This window comes from Lissotriton vulgaris, chromosome 2_1 (genome assembly GCF_964263255.1).
Source record: "Lissotriton vulgaris chromosome 2_1, aLisVul1.2, whole genome shotgun sequence".
Taxonomy (NCBI): domain Eukaryota; kingdom Metazoa; phylum Chordata; class Amphibia; order Caudata; family Salamandridae; genus Lissotriton; species Lissotriton vulgaris.
Genome location: NC_141687.1, coordinates 299,887,983 through 299,911,098, shown reverse-complemented (window position 1 = coordinate 299,911,098; position 23,116 = coordinate 299,887,983). Strand labels below are relative to the sequence as shown.

Genomic DNA, 23,116 nt, shown 5'->3' with positions numbered 1-23,116 from the left:
TAAGTAAAGAGCTCTGACAGCCTGTATTGTGTTTTGTAGCGTTACAAAATAAATAAAATAGTGCTATTGAAATTGGTTGTGTAAATACTGAGACAGACCAACACACCTGACATTCTTACAGTGCATGCATCTGTTATATACAGGGACTGAACAAAGGCAAAATCTGCCTCTCTTAAGTATCTGAGAAGAGATAACAAGCTGTGTGCCTTTCTTTCCCCTCCGTGGCATTTACTTTTGAGTGTGAGGTTCCAGGCCGCCTCCAGTCAGGATATTTGGATAAAAGGAGGCCTGATGGCCCTTTAACTTCGGCCCAGCTGGAGGTGAAAAAAAACGCCCTCACTCCTTGCACGTTGCTGCTCATAATGAAACAGACAACGTATGGGCGTGCTGAACATGTCCCGGTGTCTGAAAATTACCCCGGGACAAGTTCTGCATATTTCTGTAGGGCCCAACTTCTTGGCAGGGGGGACAGAGTCCACCCTGTGAAAATAGGAGGTGGAAGCCATGTACCCCCGACATGTGCCCTGGTGTTATATAGCTTGCACCACATATGGAATTGTGTCATGAGCTTTGCACAATATAGCCTATATTACCCCACTGATCGTCATGTGCTCAGCTATCTTACTGAGAGAGCGCAAACTGAACGAATTGTAGCAGTGCATCACACTTACACGTAGTACGCACTATCATGAAGAGAAATGCCATGAGTGCTAACATTATATTCACTTATATTCCGAAATGTGTAGTTAATCCAGAGATTTATATAGAAGTGGAACTAATGCAGAACTATATACACATGTATAACCTTATTAGACGTGATTAATCCTGAACCCATGTCGTGTGGCTGCTAAATTGGAAGAATGACATGCTGTAAGCACAGAACGGAGTAGGCCTCAGGGCCAGAGCAGAAAGGGTTTGAGAAAGGTATTCACTTTCACGACGTGGGTTGCACTAAATGATATTTAGTAGTTAGGTATGTAATAGGTTTATATTATATAGATGTGTTTATATAATCATAAAGCAGACTATTAACATGATGTCGATTAATGAAGGATTTGAAGAATATAATCACTATGAGAAATGTTGTAGGCCTGAAATGTTTACCATGTTTGATTTACACGTATTAGTATGAGCCAAGTGCGCCGAGACAAAATGTTGCAAACTTCTGTTAGAAGTTTATGAGAATTGGGATCCTGGCTGCAGATGTCTGTCTGCAAATGGGAAGGGGGATCCAATTATATGCAGAATGAATAGAAGGTTGTTCAGGGAAATGAACCAGACCTGGAGGAGGGTTTAGGAATGTTTGAGGGGTATCAGCGGGCCGGAGAAGAGTCTGAGAAGCAAGGTCAACTCTAACGCACGAGGCCTCAATGAAGAAACCCATGGAAAAAGCCAGAAGCTACATCACGTGAGGGGCGTCTCTCGAGGGGCGTCTCAAATGAGATTGTGTTTTTGTATTAGGGACAGCACCCCTGGGTGGAGTTAGAGCAGATGCCTGAGGACCCTTTAGAGAGCGGATGGGTAGGCAGAGAGGGGTCATGACCGGCGATTATAGGTTTTCATCTAGAGACTAAGAGTGGGTGATCTCCCTAGGGAGTCATTCACCGCTGACACCTTTTGGTAGGTTGGGATTCTGTTAAGTAGGGATACCATCCAGAGCAGGGTAGGGACAGCCTAACCTGACCTTTTATTCCGCCTGTAAATGATCGAGAGATCACAATATGTGTCCATGCTGGCAGCTCTATTAATATTGGAGCTAGTTTTGGTAGTCTTCTTTGCTCGTCTGAGGGTTTTCAGAGAGCACATGTATGTAATCGTACCCATGTATCTGGTGAATATTATGCTGAGATGCTTGTATTTACAACTTACCCTTACCTTATAATAAATCCTTGAAAGCTAGAAGTTGTTTGTGGTTCTTCCGAGCGGAGTCCATTATTGATTGAACTAACCTGGTAAGAGATGCACCTTCTTTCCTCCAAGACAGGCAACAAAGGTTCAGTCGACCAGAACGGGGTTTAGATCAAAGGTGATAAGTTAGCGATCAAAATCTCGCCCCCGCAGTTGGTAGCTATAGAGGATGGTTGTCTTCTTGAGGAAGGTGACCTAGGCCAGGTTAGATTACCCCAAGGTCCCTAGAGATCGATGATCGGAAGAACCGCCCGCCGAAGAAGGTCCGGATGACGTAAGACAGAAAAGCAGCAGTATCGGTCGAGAGTGAGTATAAAGGGTCATGCGTGTTAGATTGCGGTGTTTTTGTGCTGTATCTATGTTGTAATGTCTGGCGGAGTTGAATGCCTGTATAGTGATTGTGGAACAGGTTGTGAGCGCGCGCAACCGGTGAAAATCTTAAGTTCAAGGCGAGCTTAAGTGGTTCGGGTGTATCGGACATCCAGAGTAATTGTCAAACCAGAGTGAAGGGGGTCATGAGGTACCATTGATCGCCCACAGGACCGTGATAGGGGGAACGTAAGAGTGAGTGTGTGAGTAACGGACGCTGGTCGGAAGTTACTGTGTGTAAGCAACCTATCAGAAAGACGGAGGACGTTTCGTCAATTGGTATGACAATTACAGATAGACTGTGGACGTACAGTCAAGAGAAGTGACGGCTTGGTCGGAAGTAGTCATTTTTCGGTGTATGAATGGGACGCATGCATGACCGGGAGACGAGTTGAGAAAGGAGGGGTGCTGCTGCAAAGCGGAGACGAGTGACGTCAGGAAGTGCCGCGCTGGGATTGGCTGGCCGGAGCAAGACCGCGCTGTGATAGGCCAGCTAGCAAAGCCGCGCTAGGATTGGTGGATTGTCATCAGGAAGTAAACAGAATAGTGAGGCTGGAAATTGTGCGTAAAATCATGAAGTGTTTTAAATGGTTAAGAGCGGTGTTTAAAAGAGAGAGGCGGAGATCTTATGAAGGGGAAGAAGCCCCGCCGGAGGGTACGCCGGCTTATTATATGGCGGCAAATGTTGGGCTCCATACGATAATGTGGATATCAGAATGGAGTAAGATTACAGAGGGAAATGAGGAACTGACGTTTCCAAAGTATGGGACGTTTAGATTAGAGGTGCTACATAGATTGAAAGCAGTCATGACCTCAATAAGACCCATGCCTAGACCAACCCAGTTTGAAGCTCTCAATGCATGGATTAGGGCAGCGCACGAGAGGAACCTGAATAGACGACAAGAAAGGGTGAAACGATCGGTAAGAGCAGTGCAGGATGCCAAATGGGATGCGGATGCTAAAAGATGGAGAGTGCATAACATTGAAGTAAATAAACTGTACCCAGTGTTAGAAATGCCAGAGAACAAAAGTCCATTAGAAGAAGATGAAGAGAGCGAGACAGATGACAGCCTGATAAATAGGTTATTGACAGATAGGCCACCCCCGTATCACAAAGAAACAGGAAAAGACGAGACAGAAAAGGAGGGGGGGGCCAGCATAGGGGAGAATGGACCGCTTCCCAGTACTGATTGGGATCCCACTGCAAAGAAGGACCTGCCCCAACCTAGTCCAGTGCAGCAGGTGGTCGGAAGGTTTGTGGTACAACGGCCGGAAACGGAGTGTGCCACATCTTACGCACTACCAGATGCCCTGCAAGTACCTGTTACTATAGGCCCTATAGTATCGATTTATGACCCAGAAAGAGCTAGAAGGGAGGAACAGGTACGGAGGGACAGGGAAAGAGAAGAGATGGCTAGGAGGAACGATACGATTAACTCCCCAAGTCAGTTGCCAAGACCGAGAGAGTGGAGCACCCCAGTAAATACGACAGGTGAGCAGACAGGAGATCCGGGGGGCCCTAGATGGCCGGAGGATCTGAGGGGATCAGGACGGAAATCCTTCCAGGAGCTAAGTGAGTACATGAGGAAGTGGGACGAGGCCGTAGAGGCTCACAAGAGCATCATAACAGCGGAAGCTGGTAGGGAAAGCCAGGATAGTAGGACCCGGACTCACTGTGGGGCTGGTGAAAGCAGTCCAGAGTGGGACGGGAAGGAACAGGACAGGAGAGGGGACACTTGCCCTAGAAGAGGGAGGCCAGACCTGGAAAACAGGGGCCCCGAGTGTGGGGGGGTGTCTCGCGCAATACACAGTGAGGGAGACCGGAGGACGCAGGAATATAGAAACAGTTTCAAGTGCACCCACTATGTGTCTGGGAATAGTGGACAGAACGGGAGTTGCGAGAGGTCTCGCCAAGATCCCTGTGATTACAGACAGGAACGCAGTCCAGGGGATATGGGGAACCGGGAAGGATCTTACCAGATACTGAGTGACACTAGACTACGAGAGAATGAGGGCAGGGTAGAGAACCATGGTGAACCTTGCCATGAAGGAAGGGGAGCCAAAGAGAATGGACAAAATGGGATAGGGGGAAACAGGCCTGTGTTTCATCACCTCCCCAGGCAGGATGGCCGAGCGTGGGATTTAGAGAGATGGGAGGAAGGTAGGGCTCTCCTTAACTCTCCGGAGCCCAAGCGTAGGGCTCGGAGTTGGGACGGCAGAGAGGCCAGTGAACCCCCTTCAAAAGACATACTGCGAGCAGAGATAAAAGCCAAGAGACTCGATGTCGCCAGCTTAAAGTCAGATCTGGATGACATGGTGGATGGTATCTTGCCCCTAGAAAGAATGGAGATGTATGAGCAGGATGAAATACTGTTCATGGCAAAGGACATCACCCGGAAGGCGAGAGCGATCCATGAGAAATTAGTTGAACTAGCAGGCAAATATATGGTGGACCTGTCACGGACTAAAGCGTTACAGGGTAACCACAGGCTACATTACTCAGATCGAGACTTAGATGAGAGAAGAACAATAGGATTGAAAACACACATAAGGGAACTGATTACGGGAATAAGAACGTGGAGGGCACTGGATAAGTGGGAGGAAAGGTGGTCCAAGAAGGGGACCGTCAGGAGAAGCATGCTTGGTATGACACCAGGAGGATTACAAAGAGTAGAGGCATACCCTTTGCGTGAGGTTGCAAATGGGAACTATGTGCATGTGCCATGGAGTAGGGGGGACTTAGCAGCCTTTACTAACTCTTTCCCAAAATTAAGGGAGAGCCCCGTTGAGTGGTATAAGCAAGTGGAGAGGTTCGTGAAAATCTCCAAGGTACTGTGGATAGATCTGAATACACTATTTGATATAGTGGTACCGGGAGACCTGTGGACCGCATGTAAGGTTAGCGTCGAGTGGCCCACAGCAGAACCAGAAAGGGATGCAAAAACTAATGGTCCGTCTGAGACAGTAATGGTAAAATACGAGAGAGTGATGACTTGGCTGAAAGACAAGGTGCCAATGCAGGACATAGATTGGGTCAAAATAGATCGAACTAGACAGGAACCCAAAGAGACTGTTCATGAATTTTACGAGAGATTGCTGAAAGCGTTTAAACAATATAGCGGGTTGGATGTAATGGACCCGAAAGACATTGGGCAGTTCGTGTCTAAGTTTGTCCTGGGTCTAAGACCGGATATTAGCTTAATGATTCAGCAACATTTAATTTGTTGGCAAAACAAACCTTTAGATGAAATCTTGAGATATGCCAGGTACTGCTGTGATGAGATAGATTCCAAGGCAAAGAAGTTAAAAGAAAAATTGATGGTGGTGCAGATGCAGGTTGCGGGTAAGGGTGGACAGCAGCAACAGCAACAGGGAACAGGAACTGGGGGTAAGAAACAGTATAGCCAGAATAAGGGCAATGAGGAGAACTCCACCTTTAGATCAAGGGTGGATATAGCCGCATTACAGAAAACGACTCGGTGCCACCAGTGTAACGAGGTGGGGCATTGGAAACGCGAGTGTCCCTACAACGTTGAGATAGGGGAACAGGAGTTAGAGGAGGAAGAGGTTCAGAGAACTCCAGCGAGAGGGGTTATACCCTACCAAGGAAAGGTGCTCAAAGGGGGGACTCCACCTCCGCGAGCCCAGTTCCCCCAGCCACCCAGAGTAGGGACCATGGGTAAGACATATAGACAGATGCCCCTGTTTGTAGGAGGAGAGGAATGCTACTACATCGATCCGCTAACAGGACAGAGAGTAGAAAGAGAAGACTGCACCCTCGGGGCAGCCTTAGATGTGGACCAAAGGGGACCCTACGTAGAGGCAGAAGTGGCAGGGTGCCCCACGACCTTCCTAGTGGACACAGGAGCCACTCGATCCACGATAAGATCAGCCGCAGTTCCAGGTCTGCCCATGTCTGGAGAGACTATACAAGTGGTGGGGGTCGCAAACAGGAGAATGACTAGCCAATTGACAGAACCAGTACAGGTGAAAATAGGGAAATACAGCGATGAGCATCAGTTTGTGGTTTGCGATTCTAGTCCTGTATGTCTGTTAGGAAGAGACCTTTTGTGTAAATTGAATTGCACAATATATTGTACACCTCAAGGAGTGGAGGTGTTGACCAATGATGACGATGCGGACTTCAAAGTCGTAAATTCCAGAATATGTGTGGAGCTGTATCCCACTTTGACCGTGGATGAGCTCCCATGGGATCTGAGAGAGACCGTAGCACCAGAAGTGTGGGATTTCACTGGGGAAGAGATCGGACTGGTCAAGGGAGTAGACCCAGTGAAAATAGTAGTGAAACCGCACGCTGAGTTTCCAAGAACACCCCAATATAAATTGACTCCAGAAACGATTGCAGGTATAAAGCCCGTGATCGAGTCCATGATTAAGCAGGGAATACTGAAGGAAATCGTGGGTAGTCCATGTAACTCCCCGATTATGGGCTTGCAGAAACCAAATGGGAAATTCCGAATAGTGCAGGACCTCCGAAAGATTAATAACATAGTTGTCTCATGTTGTCCAGTGGTACCGAATCCATCCGTGATATTGTTTCAGATACCGTTCCAAGCTGAGTGGTTCACTGTGATTGACCTTTGCCAGGCCTTCTTTTCGATCCCATTGGATGAGGATAGCCATTTCCTTTTCGCTTTTAAGCTGGAAGATCGCGTATTAACATGGTGTCGTATCCCCCAGGGGTATACAGAAAGCCCATCGATCTTTAACCAGCTATTGAAGAAGAATCTTGAAAGTCTGGTACTGCCCCAGAAGTCAGTTCTGGTCCAGTATATAGACGATCTCCTTGTGGCGTCAGAGACAGAGGAAGCTTGCAGGGAGGATTCCATTGCTTTGCTAAATCACCTAGCTGTAAATGGGCACAAGGTGTCCCCGGGAAAATTGCAGTACTGCTTGACAGAAGTGCAGTACTTGGGGCACAGAATAGAGAAGGGTAAACGAAAAGTGTCACCAGACAGAATAGAGGCGATCATGAAAATGAATGCGCCAAAGACACAGAGAGAAGTCAGGATGTTTCTAGGGATGGTGGGTTATTGCCGACAGTGGATCGCAAACTTTTCACTGAAAGCAAAACCCTTGCAGAAACTGACGCACAAGGAGGTGAGTGATCCGGTACCATGGGACAAAGACTGTTTGATGGCGTTCCTGCAGCTGAGAGAGGACCTGTGTCGTGCTCCTGCTCTGGGAATGCCTGATTACGATAAACCATTCTTGCTTTACTGTTGTGAGAGAGAGGGTTGTGCGTTATCTGTGTTGGTCCAAATCCACGGGAATGCCCGTAGACCAGTTGCCTACTTCTCGGCTACGTTAGACCCAGTAGCCGCAGCGTTGCCCGGATGTCTCAAATCCGTTGCCGCAACAGGTGTCAGTATCGAGAGGTGTGAGAACATTGTAATGGGGCATCCGTTAGAGGTGTACGTGCCCCATTCTGTTGAACTATTGATGACCAGGACCAAAACACAGCATCTGACCAATAGCAGGCTCACGCGCTATGAGCAAGTCATTCTTGCTGCAGAGAACGTGACCCTCAAGAGATGCTCTGTTTTGAACCCTGCTACCTTGATGCCTCTCCCAAATGATATTGATGATGATGAATGTATAGACCATGATTGCCTCGATGTGACTGAACTATGCACCAAACCGAGACCCGACATCGTGGATGAGCCACTGACTGACCCCGATGAAATTTTCTTTGTTGATGGCTCATGTGTAAGAGACGGAGTTGGGCAATTGAGAGCAGCTTACGCTGTTTGTACGATTTCTGGAATTGTGGAAGCTGGATGCCTGGAAGGAGTACACTCCGCTCAGGTAGCCGAGATTATTGCATTAACGCGTGCCTGCCTGGCAAGCAACCAAATTCGAGTCACCATATACACCGACAGCCAATACGGTTACGGGGTAGTTCATGATTACGGGCAGTTATGGTCTCAGAGAGGTTACATGACGTCTTCAGGCTCTCCCATTCGAAATGGAGAGTTTGTGCGTCTACTGCTAGAAGCTTTACAATGTCCAGCAGGGATTGCGGTCGTGAAGTGCACCGCTCATACTCGAAATATGGGCTTCGTGTCACAAGGAAATAGATATGCCGACGAAGTTGCGAGGTACTGCGCGGAGCAGGGATACTCTTTCACCGAGGTGGAAGTGGGTGGAATAAATGTAAGAACTGAATTAGCCATGATATTGGAAACTGTCGACACTTGGGATGAGCTGAAGTGCATGCAAGACAACGCACCCGAGGTTGAAAAGCAGACATGGGAAAAGGCAGGATGTGTGGTGGGTGAGGCTCACTTCTGGGTCTCGGCAGATGGAAGGGCAGTGTTACCCAATGAGCTGGTGAGCCCAATGGCTAGACAGATCCATGGTCCAGTACACTTAGGGAGAGACGCCATGCTGAGGGTATTCAGGCAGACCTGGTATAACCCTAAGTTTAGAGTAGCAGCCGAAGCAGTGTGCCAACGTTGTGTGACCTGTCAGCAGCTGAATGTAGGGAAGAAAACACCAGTAGCACTGAGCCACATAGGGAGGTCTGGGGGTCCATTCAATAGGATGCAGTTAGATTTTATCGAATTGCCAAGGTGCAACCGCCTACGTTATGTTTTGGTGGTTGTTTGCGTATTTTCCAGATGGGTCGAGGCATACCCTACACGTAGGTGTGACACCCTCACAGTAGCTAAGTTACTTCTCAGGGAACTCATCCCTAGGTTCGGGGTGCCGGCCTCTTTGGAATCAGATAGGGGGACACATTTCAACAGCGAGCTTGTGAAGATGATTTGTGCAGCCCTGAATATAGACCAGAAATTGCATTGTAGTTACCGACCAGAAGCATCAGGAATCGTGGAGCAGATAAATAGCACTATAAAAGCTCGACTTGCTAAGATGTGTTCATCAACGTCCCTGAGTTGGCCTGATGCTCTGCCATTGGTCCTTATGAGTCTCCGTAGTACCCCAGACAGAAGAACGGGATTGTCACCCCACGAGGTGTTAATGGGGAGAGCAATGAGGCTGCCATCTGTACCAACTGCTGCATTGTTAAATATCACAGATGATATGATCCTGGACTATTGTAAGGGGCGGTCTGACGCCATTCATTCTGTGTCCCTTCAGGTGCAGGCTGCCGAAGTTCCGTCGTGCCAGGAGCCGTGCCATGACCTGTACCCTGGAGACTGGGTGCTCGTGCGAAAGCACGTGAGAAGAAGCTGCCTGGATGTTCGCTGGAGGGGACCCTACCAGATCATCCTGATCACGAACACCGCAGTGAAAGTGGGAGGCCTGCCCAATTGGATCCACGCGTCACATACGCGGAGGGTTCCAGCACCTCTGGAAGAAACAGCTCCTCTCTCGGATAGAAGTCCAGCTGTGGACCGAGAAGCCATAGAGGGGGCTAGCCAAGCTGTAGAAGTGCCTGAAGAAGCAGGGAACGAGTCTGACCAAGCTGAGGACGGTCAGTACAACAGCGAAACAGACGACGCTACTGAAGGAGAAAGTAGCTGGGAGACCGAATCGGAGACCGACCAGTCTGAAAGAGAACGGGAACAGACCAGAAGGAGAAGGAGCAGAAGGGTACGTGGAGAAGCTACTTGGCCACAAAGACGGAGTTCTAGCCTGAGGTCAACTCCAGAGAGAACCCTTGCTCCGGTATCGGAAGACACAGACCAGGAAGAAGGTGCGCAGGGCTCTGAAGCACCAGATCTGAGAAGGTCAAGAAGAGTACGTGTGCCTAGCAGAAGATACGCCACTCCTGAGTGGACATATCTGGCGACAAATGTCTTTGGAACGGGAGACAGGGAGGATACGAGCGGTGGTGGTGTCCAGTTCTGAGCCCATCATCACAGTGGAAGTACAGCTGTTAGTACCCGGAGTCGAAGCAGAAGGGTCACTAACTTTCACACTCCCCAGCCCTCCCCGCCTCAGCAAGTTAAAGCACATGTTTTTCACAGAATTGCAATTCCCTGACTTTGGAACAAAGATAACAAGCCATGAAGAGCACACTCTTCGCCTGGAAATATTGAACTATGCTGTTCAAGCCGCAGGCCCAAGCCTGATTGTGGATGCTTAAAGACTTTTTGTAAATAAAGAAGAAAAAGAAGATTACCTAGCGCCTAGGAAGCAGAAATTCTTAGGGACCTTCCCATAAGTTGATGGAGAAGGGCTAGGGTTGTCTGTGTTGAAGCTTTAAAGACTTTTGCAAAGGAGTTGCCAGCCTTCAGTTGTGGGGTTCGAAAGACTGAAAGAACAAAAGAGACTGTAAAGGGACGAGAAGAAAAGAGCTTTGTGTTGAAATAAGGAAGAGAATCCTACCGTCTGACGAGATGGAGGCAGGCACCCCGAATCATAGGGCCAAATGTATAATAGGCACATTAATTGTAGGAGTGATACTTCTAATAGCTTTAGTCGTAACAGTTTCATATGTAGTGGGACATGAGGGGGAGTCAAGGGTACCAGATGAGAAGTCTGTGGTGACACCAAAACCCACTGTTGCTGGTGAGAAAGGAGAAAGTATACAGGAAAAGGCGTTATTAGCAGCAGAAGCCCGCAGATTACATATGGATGAGTCCCAAGGTGACTTTAGGTCAAAAGCTTATGCTAAACTTCTGTACGAATACGTGGATGCCATGGAGGTTAAGGACTGCTACGTTTGCATGCAGTTGCCGGCGTCTGTAGATGAAGGCATTAGATACCATCACCTCCCGCTGACTTATGGCATTACATGTAGCTTGTTGCTTAGTATATTTTATGGGAGAGATAGTTTTGAATACTATTTCTCCAATTATGACTCAGTGTTACCAGAAGTCCCAAATTACAAGCAAATGAATAAATGGGACTACTGGAAGAGTGAAGACAGATTGGCCAAGTTTTTCATTCCTTGGATTACCTTAGATACTTCACATGCCCGCAGAAATAATTTGACATGCAAGGTGTCAGAGGTCGAGAAAAAGTTTATAGGGCAGGTGGATGATCGATACAGAAGGCAGAAGATTTTGAAAAAATCAGGACAATGGAAAACAGATTGGACCGAGGAAGAGAAGGCACACAAGAGAAAGGGTAGTAGTGGTCCAATAGCTTTGGATAAAGCGCAGAGAGGAAAGTTATGTCTTCACAGAGCCAAAACGTATTATGAAAATGTATACGTGGGAGAAGTCAGTTGTGAACATGCTTTCAATTTAGAATACTATACCAAGGATTTCTTGAAGGGAATGCAAGTGATTCCAAATGTATATTTTGTGTGTGGAAGAAATGCTTACGTGAGACTGCCTGACAACTGGTATGGCTCATGTTATTTGGCAATTATCTTCCCCAAAATATACCATGCCCAAGACTTAGAGATCATCGAGGGCAAGGCTTCAGTAAGGGGGAGAAGAGATCTGGGAGATGCGGAAATGGTTGGAGATGTATTTGGAGCCGTATTTCCTCTTTTAGGGCTGATCCTCAATGATGTCAAAATTAGACGACTGGCAACAGTCGTAGATAGGTTGTCTGCTAGCACTGGAAGGTCCTTAATGCTGGTGGAAGGAGAGATGCAATCGATAAGGGCCATGGTACTCCAAAACCGTCTCGCATTAGACGTCCTGCTAGCAAAGGAGGGCGGAGTCTGTAAGGCTTTGAAGGTCCAGGAATGTTGTACCTACATTCCAGACAATTCAAAGCCTCTGGAGAAGGTTATCATGAACATAACTAATATTCACAAGGAGATCGAAGACCTAAGTAGAGAAAATGTTTGGGAAAAGGTGGGCCCTGGAATGGGTGACGTTGGAGGTTGGTTCGCCAACTTGGGAAAGAGCTTCTTGTGGTATGTGCTGAAACCTATCATCATAATATTGATCTGTGTGATCATGTTGTGGGGATTGGTGAGGGCATACAAATGGTATAGATCAAAGAGATTGGAGAGAGCCCAGAGAGAACAGCTACAGAGATTAGCTGCAATACAAGACAATCAGTATAGGAGCCTGAGGGCTCTGGAAACACAGAAGCGAGGAACATTAGCAATTAGTTCAGTTTAAATGTTAGTGATGACCCCTGGAGGTCATCAAAGGGGGGAACTGAGAGAGCGCAAACTGAACGAATTGTAGCAGTGCATCACACTTACACGTAGTACGCACTATCATGAAGAGAAATGCCATGAGTGCTAACATTATATTCACTTATATTCCGAAATGTGTAGTTAATCCAGAGATTTATATAGAAGTGGAACTAATGCAGAACTATATACACATGTATAACCTTATTAGACGTGATTAATCCTGAACCCATGTCGTGTGGCTGCTAAATTGGAAGAATGACATGCTGTAAGCACAGAACGGAGTAGGCCTCAGGGCCAGAGCAGAAAGGGTTTGAGAAAGGTATTCACTTTCACGACGTGGGTTGCACTAAATGATATTTAGTAGTTAGGTATGTAATAGGTTTATATTATATAGATGTGTTTATATAATCATAAAGCAGACTATTAACATGATGTCGATTAATGAAGGATTTGAAGAATATAATCACTATGAGAAATGTTGTAGGCCTGAAATGTTTAGCCATGTTTGATTTACACGTATTAGTATGAGCCAAGTGCGCCGAGACAAAATGTTGCAAACTTCTGTTAGAAGTTTATGAGAATTGGGATCCTGGCTGCAGATGTCTGTCTGCAAATGGGAAGGGGGATCCAATTATATGCGGAATGAATAGAAGGTTGTTCAGGGAAATGAACCAGACCTGGAGGAGGGTTTAGGAATGTTTGAGGGGTATCAGCGGGCCGGAGAAGAGTCTGAGAAGCAAGGTCAACTCTAACGCACGAGGCCTCAATGAAGAAACCCATGGAAAAAGCCAGAAGCTACATCACGTGAGGGGCGTCTCTCGAGGGGCGTCTCAAATGAGATTGTGTTTTTGTATTAGGGACAGCACCCCTGGGTGGAGTTAGAGCAGATGCCTGAGGACCCTTTAGAGAGCGGATGGGTAGGCAGAGAGGGGTCATGACCGGCGATTATAGGTTTTCATCTAGAGACTAAGAGTGGGTGATCTCCCTAGGGAGTCATTCACCGCTGACACCTTTTGGTAGGTTGGGATTCTGTTAAGTAGGGATACCATCCAGAGCAGGGTAGGGACAGCCTAACCTGACCTTTTATTCCGCCTGTAAATGATCGAGAGATCACAATATGTGTCCATGCTGGCAGCTCTATTAATATTGGAGCTAGTTTTGGTAGTCTTCTTTGCTCGTCTGAGGGTTTTCAGAGAGCACATGTATGTAATCGTACCCATGTATCTGGTGAATATTATGCTGAGATGCTTGTATTTACAACTTACCCTTACCTTATAATAAATCCTTGAAAGCTAGAAGTTGTTTGTGGTTCTTCCGAGCGGAGTCCATTATTGATTGAACTAACCTGGTAAGAGATGCACCTTCTTTCCTCCAAGACAGGCAACAAAGGTTCAGTCGACCAGAACGGGGTTTAGATCAAAGGTGATAAGTTAGCGATCAAAATCTCGCCCCCGCATTACCGAATAGAAGTAACTCTGTAGAATGCTTACGTCGGCATGCATAATGAGAAGCCTAGAGTACTCACTGCCCACTTTCCTTAGTTATGTTGCTTTTACTTATTTTACTCTCCTTTATATTTTGATGTTGTTGTTGCCTATCATTCTGTTGCCTTCTTTTGTGTGGCTACATAAAGAAGACAGACTAACATAAGGAGTGATGTAAGGTAGTCTATCCCACGGTCAGCTAGTGTATCCCACTTGCAAAAGGTGTGTAAAGGCCTCACGTAGGAGGCATTTTTGCGATTGCAAACCCTGGCAGTCACAAAATTGAATGCATGTGTGGAGTAAGGGAGATGTGTACAGAGAATTTTAAGGATAATGAGGATCAATGATGTCACTGTAGGAATGGTTCTGTAGGTTTGTCGGATTGACAGTTCTCTGGATAGTTCTTTGCATGTACCAGAGTTAGTGTGCGTTTGTTGTGCACAGAGTATTTTAGAATGCTCTGGAGAATTCACTTAACCGTAATGTTCTGGACCTGAGATTTGAGATTTCAGGAGGCTGGGGTGCAGTGAAGGAGAGAGCACAGGGAGGAGGGATTGCAGGACTAAAGCACTGGAGTCGAAGGATACCACAGGAGATTGATGGTCCGGAGACAGAGAGCATCAGGAGGAGAGGGAGCATACGAGCAATGCAAAGGTGTCGAACAGTAGCACAGGAAACGTCTAGCACACAAACAATGTGCTGGAACCGAGGGAACACAGGCAGCACAAGGCGTTGACTGACTGTGAACTAGGTGGAGATAAGGGAGAGCACAAAAACAGTAGGGCCTGGCAGGTCCGAAGATAGAGGCTGGGGCCAGGGCAGAGAGAGATGGGCAGCCATGTCAGACAGACAAACAGCTATGTGGTTATACTGAATAAGCAATTTCCTATGTCATTAGCATATTAAATCTCTTTATAGATGTAATAAATACACTTTCATAACTGCTTTATTTACCTTGTTGCTTTATCAAATATTCTTGGAAAGGCACCGTTTGCCCACTCTTTTTTCAAACTTTCTCAGGGAAGAACCTCCCCCCCCCCCCCCTCCTAATGAGGTTCAGGCTCGCTCGCTGCGCACGCCACTGGGCACTCATCACATACTTTTACGCCTACCACTTTCAAATGTCACCAGCGGCCACTGCTTCAGTGGAGCCCAGGGCACTTAAAACTGTTTTTGTTTACGGGCTCCTGTCACCTCACCAGGGGCCAAGCTCTGGGGGGGGGGGGGGGGGGGGGGGGGTGGAGGTTTCATTTTGGATAATGTTACCCAGGTGCCTCCAATATGCAAACGCAGGTGTTTAAGTTTCAGTCCGGCACACTACAGATGCAGTGCAAGGTTCTCTCAACCTAATATAAACTTATTTTGACTTGTACTTATGTTGGTTGTCTGTTTACTTATGTAATATTGTGCGACCTCCTTTGATGTGTCTGTAAAATGTAGCTTTTGTCCCAAAGTTTTGTCCTGAATTCTGACCTTCTGTCCTGAATTTTTGTCCTGAATGTTGACCCTTTGTTCTGAATTTTTATACTCACTGTCCTGAATTTGCACCAATGCCAGTTGGTCACCCTACCAACCCTGCATGTGGGTAATCTGATTTAGGAGTATACATACTGTATCGCAGTATACCTAATTCTTGTGTATTGTGGCAGACTGTGCGAAGTCCCTGTGGTGTGGATGGTGGACTAGGCCTGCGTTGGTGATGGGAGAAATGCTGTCATCACAGGAAGAAATGAACCACTGAGACACCCCACCAGCCCCTAGAGGCCAGCCATAAGTCTAGGAAAAGACAAATCTTCTTTAGGCTAGGTAAAAAAAAAAACTGCTCGAATAACTCCGCCGCACTGGAAAAAAAAAGAAAAGAGAAACTGTGCTTACTGTTTAATCACAATGTATGAGCAGCAGATTAATTACCGAGATTATATGTCTGTGGCCGTATGCCCTTCTGGAAACACTGACTCCTTCCCGCATCAAAGAGGCTTTTGTAAATAAGTAATTATCCTCGGCACAAAGACTGTGTTTTCCCAAAACTACGAGGCCCACTGTAATTAATTAACCCTCGCTGTATATGTGGATGGCATCGAGGGAGAGAAGCGGAAATAGCAGCGCTCTGCGATTAGAGTGTATCTACCCGCTGCAGGTGCTAGCGCGGCGCGCGCCTCGACGTCACAGGCAGAGACCCCCTGCGCGCGCCTCCTGGTGGCCCTGCTCTCCAGGGCTCCTCAGCCGCATTAGAGTTCTGACATAGGCTCACGTTTTATCAAGCAGCTGGGATGGGATAACAATATGAGTACCAGGGGCGTGGCTTGGTCAGTAAAATTGGGGGATGTGGGGGTGAGGTTCAGATAATGTTAAAAATTAATTATAAGACAAGCTGGGCAAAGGAGAGGAGGGGGGGTGGAGGGGGGCGGGGTAAGGGGCCGCAGTAAGGTAGATGAATACAGATTCGCAGGAGTACTAAGTGAGAGAAAACACATTATTTTGTGAAATAAGAGACATTTTAAAAGTCTTTCTAAACAGAGGGGGAGAGTGTGTGTCTGCTTTTGTCTGTGTGTGTAAAAATTCCTGGAGAAATCGGACAGACTCCTCCTCAGCCATACCTAACGGAAAACATCTGTACCCAACTATCAGAAAGTACATTTATTAGGGGAGTGTAACACCCCAAATACCCCCTCCATGCTACTACGCCCATGATGATTATGCAACCACTAAGGAAAAATTTGTTGAAACATAAAATTGTTGTAGATGGTGAGAAAATGTGTAATGAAAAAACTCTTAACACAAACCCGCCAAAGCCTGCTGTTCTCATTACTGCTCTAATTACTGTCCTTTCTTGTTTCTTGTATTTTTTTTTAATCAAGGGCTTGAAGCCAATGGATCATAACGGCCTGTCCGACCCATACGTCAAACTGCACTTGCTTCCAGGCGCCAGTAAAGTAAGTTACAGCATCTTGCGTTTTTTTCCTTCTACTTATTGTGCTGTAAATCCATCTAGGGGCAGTCATTAGGGTTACAAGTGACAATTATTGCTGCAGTGTTATTGTACAACTGGCAACCCCTGTTGCCTGTGTTCCAGTTCCTGTGAAACGTATGTGCCCATGGCTGCCTAGTTTTTGTTTTACTTATGCGTGACATTTGCATCTTTTCAGCGTACGTATGAGTGACATTTCACTGCCACCTGTGTGCAACTTTGAAATACACTGTGGGGCCTTGTTGTATTGTATTTTACTATTACTTATATATGCAGTCTGCTGTATTGTACTTTGTTTCTTTAAGTCTATATTAAATGTCAATGGTGTACAATTTTTATCTAAAATGGCTAAGGATTATTTTGAGAGGTGTGAGGTGAGGCACAAAACAACATCATTATACAATCCTAGTGGGAATGGCACTGTAGAGCGCTTTAATAGAGTGATCAAAGGTGTTATTCAAGCATCCATGTGCAAACACTATGGGCCCGATTCACAGAATGAATTTAAGACTCAATCCTAAACTTACTACTATTTTGGTATTCACAGAATGAACTTCCTACTTTTGGTATTCACAGAAGTTAGGATTTACTTAAGACAAAATCCCAACTTCTGTGAATACCAAAAGTAGTAAGTTCATTCTGTGAATGCCAAAAGTAGTAAGTGCATTCTGTGAATACCAAAATAGTAGTAAGTTTAGGATAGAGTCTTAAGTTCATTCTGTGAATCGGGCCCTTAGATTGGACACTTCAAATACAGAAAGCAGTATGGGCTTACAGAGTCACCTCTCAAACCACAACAGCGTTATCTCCTTTTATCACGATGAGGGGCAGGACACCTAGGTGTAAGTTTAACCCTGGTTGGCTTTTGGAGGGCAGTGTACAACAATGGTCCCCTATAGAAGTGAAAAGAAGTCTTGATTCGGTACATATTAAGAGTAAGGACTATTATGATAAATACCATGGCACAAAGGATGTTGAAATTAAAGAGGGAGACTGGGTTCACATAAAAAAAAAACCTTTAAGGTTCCTAAAGGTGAGAGCAAATTTGAGACACCACAACAAGTGGTGGAGGTTTTACGCAATTCCGTTAGACTTAAAGATGGAAGAGTTTGAAATGTCAAAAATATTGCCATTGACCTTAATCAACATCATGTGTAGAGCCCTCAAGATCCTGAACATTTAAACAATTTTGAGTGGGTAGAAGATTATTTTGAAAATAGTACCCTACAATCTCAGGTAGCTTCTGACAATTGTCAATCTTCGGAACTCATGCATAGTGGTCATACTGTGGACTCAATACTAACCCTGGTGTTTCCGCTTCTTCTTTAACGAGGGAGTAAGGGTCTGTGGTAGCTGGTAACTCCAATGTGGTCGAACCATTTCATGAGTATAAATTCTAATGATGATGCCACTGTTTGTAATAGGAGGAGGAGAGTCCTGCCAGCTTGGCTTAAGGAATATGTGATGTAATTTATTAGTTTATCTTCTCTGCTGTATTTCATATTCTTTTTACTCTCTCTCTCTCTCTCTCTTCCTTGTTTCCCTATCCTTGCCCTTGATTCTTTTCTCTTCCCGTTCCTATGAGGGGGGGGATGTGTTGTATTGTATTTTACTATTAATTATATATGCAGCCTGCTGTATTGTACTTTGTTTCTTTAAGGCTCGTGGCAGTGCGAGCTACAGAATGTATGTAGAGTCATCAGGGTAACAGCCCAAGGGTTCAGTTGCAGCTGTCCCTTGGACCGTAAGCTGTGCTGCCTGGTGCTTGCCTGTTCTTCCATGTTTACTATTTTTGATTTAATTAAATCCTTTGAAGACAACCGGCCTCTATAGCTTTACTCCAGGCATATACACAAGGAGCTATCGCAGAATTTACTGCGCTTTATCCCAGCTAAAGTCGTTAAAATTTACCCCACCATTCACAAGCAGGTGCTAACAGCCCACAGCACAACTTTCCTGTGAAAGAAGCCACAAAAAACATCACCACAGAGGACCCCCGCAACTATCGCTAATGAGATGCAGAGTAGTCGTTCCCGTGCAAAAAGCCACGACAACACAATACCTCAACATTCACAACGACCAGCCAGATTGGCGATAAGAACACAAAAACACGTGATAAGGCGTGTTAGCAGCAGGAATTTTACACCTCCTCTGACCTGGTGTAAAGTCGGATGGCAGCCTGCACCACAAAACGGAGCACAGCCCAGAGCGTCATCGAAAGGGCAACAGATGCCATTGGGCAACTGATTATGCAGGCCGAACACCCAAGAGGGCCACAACACCCACCGCCATCCCCCCCCCACCCAGGACCACCCCCGTGCCACCCCCTTGGCTAAGACATGCCACATCAGCTAAACCTAAACATGTACGAAATAACCCGCCTCATGTTGCACAATCACAACTGGTGACATGCATGTGTCGTCACAGAAATGAGCATAACACATTCACTTTCGAAGCAAACAATGAAACTTTATTGAAACAACACAGAAATTAAATGAAGACACATGGTGGCTCCCCTCAACACAATCCGTAGGTCACAGCCTGCAAGACAAAAAACATGATGAGAAGGCGTGTCCTGTGCACATCAAAAGACAGAGAGAGAGCGAAGGAGAGAGAGAGAAGAAGAGAGGGAGAGAGAGAGAGAGAGAAGAAGAGAGGGGGAGGGAGAGATAGAAAAGTAGAGAGGGGGAGAGAGAGAGAGAGAAGAAGAGAGGGGGAGAGAGAGAGAGAAGAAGAGAGGGAGAGAGAGAGAGAGAGCCGACCCAGCGCACCCAGGCCACACTGCTCACCTGCTGCCACCGGTGTGTCTCTAACCACTTGCTGGTACATATAGCAGCACACCAGGTCACACATCTGAGACAGAGCCGTCATCTGAAACGGAGCCCAGGGACATGATTGGCACAGTACACACACTTGCACAAGACAACGTTGCAAGCCACAAGCACGGGGCCCGCAGTCATGGCACCCTCCACACCGTGCATCTACGTTGTGCAGGCCACCAGGTCACACGTCTGGTGCTGGGACTTGATCACACAATGGCATAGGACATACCAGGACTCCCGGCAACATTGCAGCCTGCACAGCCGCTCAGCCCAATGGGTGCAACTAACTCAGTCACCCCAGAAGTGGGGCCATGTGGCGGTAGGCCCGTGCAGGCCACTGACGGGGCCTACACTGAGGTCCAGCAAGGCACACAAATTCTGAGTAATCCGGACCGCCAGGTTGGGCCATCATCGCAGGCTGCACACCCGCTCAAGTTGCCAATGACTCAGTACACCCTAAGTCACCGTCCCGTGGTGGGGTACCAGTGCCGGCCGCAATGCAGCGTCTGCCACAAACCCTGTCCAACCCCAGTCAGCGTCTCGTGGCAAACCCGTGCTGGCCTCAATGTCTCGGGTGCCACAAAGCCTGTTCAACCCCAGTCAGTTCCACGTGGCGGTAGGCCCGTGCAGGCCTCAAGGCCTCGGGTCCGTCATCCAGTCCCCAGCAGCAGAGTGGTATGTGACGTCATTGACCCCTTATATTTGCGAGGTCACATGGCCTGTGGCGCCTGTGCTGGGTGGGTGTGGTGTACGTGCAAACCTGCCCTCAGGGAGTGGCTGTGACATGCTGACAACTAGACCAGTGACCTGCACACCAACAGCAAGTACACCTGAGACGGGTAGCAGTGAGGCCCCTCCCCCCTCCCCCTCCCCCCCCCGGGAGCGTGAGTGGAGTGGTCTGGCCGTATGCCCAAACAGGGCAGGGCTTGCAAAAATAACTTGTGGACAATGGGCGTGGCTCAGTCCAAGTCCGGACAAGAAAGTGGCTGGTGCGTGTGTCCCTGTTGTGGTATCCACGGGACCCGTGCCCGAACAGGGCAGGGCTTGCAAATATAACTTGTGGGCAATGGGCGATGCTCAGTCCAAGTCCGGACAAGAAAGTGGCTGGTGCGTGTGTCCCTGTTGTGGTATCCACGGGACCCGTGACCCAATATGACATGTAGCACCCTCTGACTGGGATCCCTCAGGATGAGCAGTATTGACACAAGGGAAATCACTGTCGCTACATTCATCCACCCATACATACCTGAATGATGAAAGACATGACACAGCAGTGCGTCACTGGATGTTTATTGCACATCCAGTGCTGTTCCTCAACTGGAGCGGTACAGGGCACTGCCGATTACACCACACTATATGGGCCCGTGGAGGGCCAGCCAGAGTCCATCCTTGGAAGACAAGTACTGCGCAAGATGGAGTGGTGCAGTCCGCAGTCTGGTAGCCGTGTCATTGGTCGTCAGATGGAATGTGGCGGTCCATGCCGCTGTCCAAGGTGAGTGCATCTGAGTGAATCGGGGTTCAGTGGAAGGTCATGAGGCCATGTGCGGGACCAGGCAGAAACAGGCCAGCTGGCGGGAATGAATGCCACTGAGCCCTTCTGATCACAGGCCCATCCACGTCCTCGTCCCCGGATATCTGCCCTGCCCCACCTGTGGGTGTTGCTATACCGGCTGCGGCACTGAGACCTCAGGTGCCGGATGTGGATCGTCTACCACACTGTGTGGCACTGCCATCTCAGGTGTTGGAGGGGGTCTGTCTGCCACACTGTGTGGCACTGTCACTTCAGGTGGATTGTCGGCCGCACTGTGTGCCACTGACAAATCAGGTGCCGAAGTGGTTAGGCCCGCCGCACAGGGAGGCATATCCACACCAGGGGGCGGAGATGTGGATGGTTTGGGGACAGCAGCATTCAACATCGTCACACCTTGTGGCAGCAATGCCATGATGAGGATCTGCAGGGCATGGTAGATCCTAGCTACATTCCCCTAATGTGCAGCAGTGGCTGCCTTCCTTTCCGCCTCCATACGCACCATCCCCTCCATGAGCCTCCGCATGTATGCCAGCTCACGGCTGGTATCGCTGGAGCTACTCTGAGCAGACAGGTGTTCTTCTCTCCACGTCATGACTCCAGCGCTGTCAGTCAGGGCTCGTTGGAGACCATGGAGCAGAGCAACACACCCAAGGATGGCATCAAGTTTGGTAGCCAAGAGGTCGAACCCCACCCGCACCTGCTCTGCGGTCTCCCTCTGGCCCTCCAGCACACAGAGTTGGAAGGCCATGTGTTGTTCCTGGGGGTCTTGGGGGGATTCTGGGGCTGTGAGTGCCTCCTGCTGGGTGCATTGGGTAGTGGGTGGGGTCTCCTTGATGCAGCTGGCATGCTCTGATCCTGGAGGTGAGTTTCAGATGAGGTCAGTGATTTCTTGGATGGCTTGGGTGTTGTACTCCTCATCATCAGTGAAGAGTGGCTGGGACTGCTCTGCAGGAGGTGCTGATGATGCCCCTGCGATGTGAAGGGGAGATGGTGTATTACAAAGTGTCCACATGTATGTAGCCGCATGGTACATGTTGACATTCAGACAGTATGGCATTGTACATTGTGACAGTCTGTAGATCTGGGCGAGGACCCAGAGTTATTGTGGGTGTGCACTGTGCTGTGCTTGGTTGTGCATGTGTGCCCTGGTGCCCATCTCCACCGGTCCCCCCAGTACCTGGTGGTCACTCACCCTGCTGAGGTTTTGTTATGTCCTGTCGAGCAGTGTCTGATCCCCCGACTCCGGCCACAGTCTCCACACTGATGACTGTCGACACCAGGTCCTCCATGTCATCCAGCTCGCGCTGTGGCGCTGAGCCCCCACCTCCAGTCTGCGTTGCTGCTTTCTGGTTGGCAGAGAGCTTCTCCTTGGTCCGCTGATTGATGCCATTCCCTCGCCTCTTGACCTCGTCCATTGTCATCTTGTGCTCCCCGACTGCATTTACCTTGTCCATGATGTTCCGCCATATTCCATTGTTGGTGCCCAATAAAACGTTGGAGGTAATAAACAGTTGTTGATGGTGTTCCATCACCTCTGTGACTATGATCCTGTTCGCCTGCGGACTGAACTTTGTCTTCCTCTTCTTCTTGTCCTTGCCCTTCCCTGTCCCCGAGGTCCCAGGCTGGTCGTCCGGGGTGAGTGTGGGGTTGTGCTCATCCTCTGCACCTGCTCCAGCAGCCTCCATGGTGCTAGGGTGTTGGTCGGTTTGTGTTTGTGTTTTGTTTTCTACTTTTATGCTGATTTTTCCTGCCTGCCAGGTGTGTGTTGCAGGCCTGGTGCTGTTTATCGCTGGTTTCCTCATCGCGCTTTGGCCCTTCGCAGGTTTTTTGGGGTTGTCTTTTGTATTTTTGTCGCCATTGAGGTGCTTGTATCGCGGACGTTGTACGCGGTTTTGGCAGTCTAACGCCTGCTGCAGCTGTGTTGTGAATTCCACGTTAATGTTAACAAAAAAGGGTAGCTGAACTGTTCCTGATAGAGAGGAAGCTGTGTGTTAG

General features: G+C 47.9%; 1 protein-coding gene across 1 annotated transcript in view; it reads left to right on the top strand.

Moving 5' to 3' along the window:
• DOC2B (double C2 domain beta) overlaps window positions 1–23,116 on the top strand; it is a 2,126,151-nt gene that overhangs the window by 804,766 nt on the left and 1,298,269 nt on the right. The window contains exon 3 of the mRNA XM_086958530.1: window positions 16,659–16,733. Coding sequence (XP_086814656.1) covers window positions 16,659–16,733 — 75 coding nt within the window. The remainder of the gene's footprint in view (window positions 1–16,658; window positions 16,734–23,116) is intronic.